The sequence below is a fragment of the Echinops telfairi genome, unplaced genomic scaffold (genome assembly GCF_000313985.2).
Source record: "Echinops telfairi isolate 266 unplaced genomic scaffold, ASM31398v2 ScPeMD7_2573;HRSCAF=3158, whole genome shotgun sequence".
NCBI lineage: Eukaryota > Metazoa > Chordata > Mammalia > Afrosoricida > Tenrecidae > Echinops > Echinops telfairi.
This window is the reverse complement of record NW_022106471.1, coordinates 17,538,035-17,543,082: the sequence shown is the minus strand read 5'-3', so window position 1 is coordinate 17,543,082 and position 5,048 is coordinate 17,538,035. Positions and strand designations below refer to the sequence as shown.

General features: G+C 40.6%; 1 protein-coding gene across 2 annotated transcripts in view; it reads left to right on the top strand.

The window, feature by feature from the left end:
• Nucleotides 1-6: 6 nt before the first annotated feature.
• Nucleotides 7-5,048, top strand: part of ACYP2 (acylphosphatase 2) — a 128,827-nt gene continuing 123,785 nt past the window's right edge. For both annotated transcript variants that reach the window (XM_004710218.2, XM_045294109.1), the window contains exons 1-2: nucleotides 7-65; nucleotides 3,525-3,541. In XM_004710218.2, the coding sequence (XP_004710275.1) occupies nucleotides 8-65; nucleotides 3,525-3,541 (75 nt within the window). In that variant the 5' untranslated portion in view covers nucleotide 7. The remainder of the gene's footprint in view (nucleotides 66-3,524; nucleotides 3,542-5,048) is intronic.

Genomic DNA, 5,048 nt, shown 5'->3' with positions numbered 1-5,048 from the left:
CGCCACCATGTCCTCCAACGGGTCGCTCAAGTCCGTGGACTATGAAGTGTTCGGCAACGTGCAGGGTAGGGAGCTCCCGGGCGGGTGAAGACGAGGAGAGCGTAAGGGAGAAGGGCCGCGGCTGCGAGAGGCGCCTCCCCTTTGAGGATCCCTTCCCGGCGGGCCGCACTTCCGCTCAGCCGTGACACAGCAGCGGCGGGCGGAGGGGCGGAGTGCGCATGCGCCGGGAAGCGGGGCGGGCGCGGGGGCACGCGGGCACGCGGACGCGCCCTGCGGTGGGGTGCGGTGCGGTGGGGGTACGGCATCGTTTGCCCCTGCAACCTCAGGGCTCTGTTTGAATTTAGGGAGAACACCTGGGTGGTGTTTGAGGGCCTACCCGCATCCTTCATGGAGCCATTAGAAGAATTATTAAGTTTTCTAAATTTCAAAAACTCTGTTTATTAGTTCCAAATGTCATCTCTGGCTTGTTGTAAACACTGATATTCGTCAATTAAAATAGTAAATCATTCTGAAATTGATCCTTTGCGGTATTAATCACTAAAGTGACTTACTGTCTACATTCTTTCAGGCAATGCTCCTTAACAATTGGGAAATTTTATGTAATTGCTCGGTTGAATTTGATTTCCATTCAGCTTTCCTACAGAATTCCATCCAGTTGTTATACTTGAGATTTTTTTACTGGTCATCCTATCAGACTTTTCCGGCAATATTTGTGTATGTGTGTGCCTGCACATATAATATTTTAAATTGATTTCTTTTGACCACAAGTCTATAAGTATCAGAAAATTGCCTTCTGGATGTAGTTCCTATTATGATTATGACTGGGACACAGTTGATGAAACGAATGTGAATAAATTTCAAATGATAATAAACATTACAAAATTTAAGAGGCAGGTTTTCACTGGGAGTGTCTCTCTTGATGAGAAGGCTGGGGGTGTTTCTCGGACCTGCCAAAAGGAGGGTTGAGTTTTACGTGGCAGTCTGGGACAGTGAACACACAGCCAGATTCGGCATGGGCCAGAGGGGCCTTACTGTCGAAGGGTGATTGTGAGGAAGGACCAGAACAGTTACTTCTCTTTACTTCTGTTAGTATGTGCTTTCTTATCACGCTGCTCCTGCTTGGTAAGGGAGAGGGCCTCAGTGAGATGGAGTGACACCATGGTTGCAGCAGTGGGTGGGCCCAGGCATAGGAACAATTGCGCGGATGGCACAGTGTTCTGTTGTGCATAGGGTTGCTATGGGTTGGAACTGACTACATAGCACCTAGCAACAACAATAACAATATGCGACGGGGCATTCACTATTGAGTCACCCAGAAGAGAGGATGCACACTAAAGCTTTGCCCAATAGCTGCAACTCTGCCTGGTGTCATACTGTGGCCTGGGAAATCCCCTCTATCTCCCGCTAAGACTGCAGGTTTTTCTACAGCTCTGCCTGCTCCCTGCCCTGTTTTTCCCCTCCTCTTTCCTCTACATGACCTGGTTGACCTTAAGAGTCTCTTTTACATTTTCTGACAGTTCTTTTTATGTCTGCTAATATTTTTCCTTCTATGCATATAAAAGATTGCCTTTTTGATTGTCCTTCAGATCAATATTTCCCACTCATCATTCCTCTACATTTTATGTGCAGCTCTTTTAAAATATTTTTATAACCCTATAAAAATTCCTCATGTGATAGTATCCTATCTTTATTGCTCATTTTCTTTGGTACAACAAGATGGTACCATTATGAAACAACTGATATCTCTTATTACTACAAATTTCCTTATAAAACCACATACAGAAAAACAAAAAAAAAATACAAAAAAACAAAAATAAAACCACATACAATTATCCCTTTGATATTTTCTTAACTACACTCAACTATATTTTCCACTGTTGTTTGTAGAAGCAATATCTTTTGGTCTCTCAGGAGCTGGTTTGATCTATCCCCTGTGATTTCCCAGTGTTTTTTTATTCCCTAATTTTAAAAAATTGAGGTTTAATTTGCATTCAGTTAATATTAACCCCTTTTAGTGTCTATTCAATGAGTTTTGGACAAATACGCAGTTACATAACCACTCCCACAATCAAGATTTGAGGGGGCTTCAAAGAGTTTGTGGAAATTTTCTATCATCTTTTCATTTTATTTCTCCTTGAACTTATTGACCAGAAAGCCAAATTCACTGCTATTGAAGCTATTCTCACTCATAGTGACCCTATAGGAAAGGGTAGAACTGCCCCCGTGGGTTCCTTAGATGGTAAGTAGAAATGGTAGTAGAAAATCTTATCTTTCTACTTGAGAAGAATGGGAATTCTAGAACACTTCATTTGGCTTATGCAGAACCTGTACATGGACCAAGAGGCAGTTATATGAACATAGCAAGGGAATATTGCAGGGTTTAACTTCAAGAAAGTGTAAGTCAATCTGTATGCTGAGCAAATCAAAGAAGCTGGATTATATGAGGAAAAATTAATTCGGCATCAGGATTGGAGGAAGGCTTATTAACCTGCGATATGCAGCAGCCAAGAGACTGAGTGATGCATTTACATTGAGACAGCGTGCTGCTCAAAATCTCTTTAAAGGGTTGAAAAGCAAGTATACACTTTTAGAGGACTAACTACGGTGTGCCTGACCTAAGCCATGGTAATGTCTATTGCCTCAGACGCTTGGGAAAGTTGGGCATTGACTGCAGAAGGCTGAAGGAAAATGGGTGCGTGTGCGTTTTGGTGCTGGCGAAAAATATGCCAAGTACCATGGACTGCCAAGAGGACAAACAGGTCTGTCTTGGAAAAGGACAGCCAGGATGCACCTTAGAAGCAAGATGGCAGGACTTTGTCACATGCACTTTGGACATTCTGTCAGAGACCAGTCCTGCGGGGGAAAGGACATCATGCTTGGTGAGGTGGAGGAGCAGTGAAAGGAGGACGATCCTTGACAAGGTGGTTTGACAAGGTGCCTGCAGCGATGGGCTCACGTGTAACCATTGTGAGGTGTCACGGCGCTGGGCAGTGTTTCCTTCGGTTGTACGTAGCGTTATTATAAGTGGTTTTGTTTTATTTGGCACTTAGATTAATTCTGTTGTTCAGTATTTCATTATCGTGTCCTTTCAGGATGGTGTTTCCCCCCAAGAGTCTTCCGTTTCTCTTTTCATCTTTAAAGAACAGGAACATAGGCTTGGGTGGGTGGGGACAAGAAACACCTTCAGAATACACTCAGATAGTAGAAGTTCTGTTCATTTTATTTGCTTCATTTAACAAACACACACAAGCAAGCCCCAAACCCTCTGTCATTGCATTGACTCCAATGCGAAGTGGCCCCATGAAGGGTGTCAAGGGAGCAAACAGCGCCATCCTTCTCTTGGGGAGTGACTGGTGAATTTGAACCCCTGACTGGGTGTTAGCTGCCCTATACTAACCCACAGTACTAATAGGACTCCTTACATTTAGTAAGCTAGATAATAGTTAAGTAAGAAAAAAAAAATATATATGTATATATATAAAAGATAGACATGCTAACATTTCTCTTTCTCATTTGTCTTCCAGGAGTTTGCTTCAGAATGGTAAGTCAATACTCTGTTCTTTTTAGTTTTGTTTTTCACTGTCACTTCCAAATTCTAGCAGCAGAGCAGTCTACTTAGTGCTGGATGACGGTCTACTTTTCTTGATTGTAAATGAAGAAAGGTGTGTATTTTCTTTGAATTTACTGACTGGTACTTTTAATGAAACTATCTCTGGAAGATAGTTTATTAAGATAGTTGAATTTCAAAAGTACCTCTCTTAGGATGGTTCAAATTAAAAACATTTTGAGTACAAAGTCTCAGGACTTCCACATGTTTTGTGTGGAAGAAATCCTTCAAACATATGTATGCATTTCGCCTTGCAAATCAATGAATGCTGGTGTTGAGTTTGGAAGTGGTTTCCAGGGTTTTAGATTTTCATACTCCCTATTGCATATTTAGTTTTTATTTCTCAATATATGCCCCCTTCCTAAAAACTAACTGTGGCATATTTTTTGTCTACTATCTAGATTGGGAATTATTAGATTAGGTATGAGGCTCCCAATCTCTATGGCTTGTAACATGTTCCCATTAGTTAGGTCTCTGTGTTTTGAGACAGTCCACCTGCATGCCTGCAGCTCAGATTGCTTCCTTTAAAAATTATCCTATGAATTATGTTCAGAATTAACTCCTACATCACTCTTAGCTGTAACGCTTTGGGTTTGCATTGCTTCTTTCAGCTTGGAGCATGGGTTATAGAGACCTTGCTCACACTGACCTCCAAAGAGAAAAGCATGTTTTCAGAAGTTCTACTAAATTACACCCACAAAATATCATCTTAGTTAAAAATAATAAAAATGAAAATATTGCTAATTTTTCATTTTTGTGCAGCATAACAATTTGGAAACCAGAAAAATAATCAAACATAAAAATTTTTTTAAAAGCCTCACACTTTTCCCCCCCAAACTTTTAAGGGTAATAAGAAAATAAATAAACTTATCCATAGTTAATCACAACATTTTTCAGGCAAATCCAGAACCAATGGAAACCATTAGAATTTTTTCATCTTAAAATCACTCTATAAATCAACATGTTTAGTATGATGTTCTGGTTAGCCCAACTTTTCCTTGGAAATTATTTCCTGTAATTCTTGTTACAAATTTAAAAATGTTTTGGTCTGTATTTCTGCCTATGAATATTTTATGTTGATTATATTGGATTTCCCCTTCAATGCCTATGAATCTTAGAACCCAGAATAAAAATGTAATCCACTATAGGGACACTGGATCTGAATTTTCTGACTCTCTAATTCATTATTCTGAAGTAGTTCTCACTATCAGCTTGTTTTCTCATAACTTGCTCGTTTTTACAGGTAGCATAATTTAATGACCAAAAAGTTACCATTTAATCAGAGGTTTTTGTAAATAATGTCATTACCAAAGCAACCCAACTTTTGGCATAGGCTGAATTGTAGAAAAAGAAGTCAGTATCGCGGGAGGGGGGAGCGGGGAGGGAGGGGAAAAATGAGGACCTAATGTCGGGGGTTTAAATGGAGAGAAAATGTTTTGAG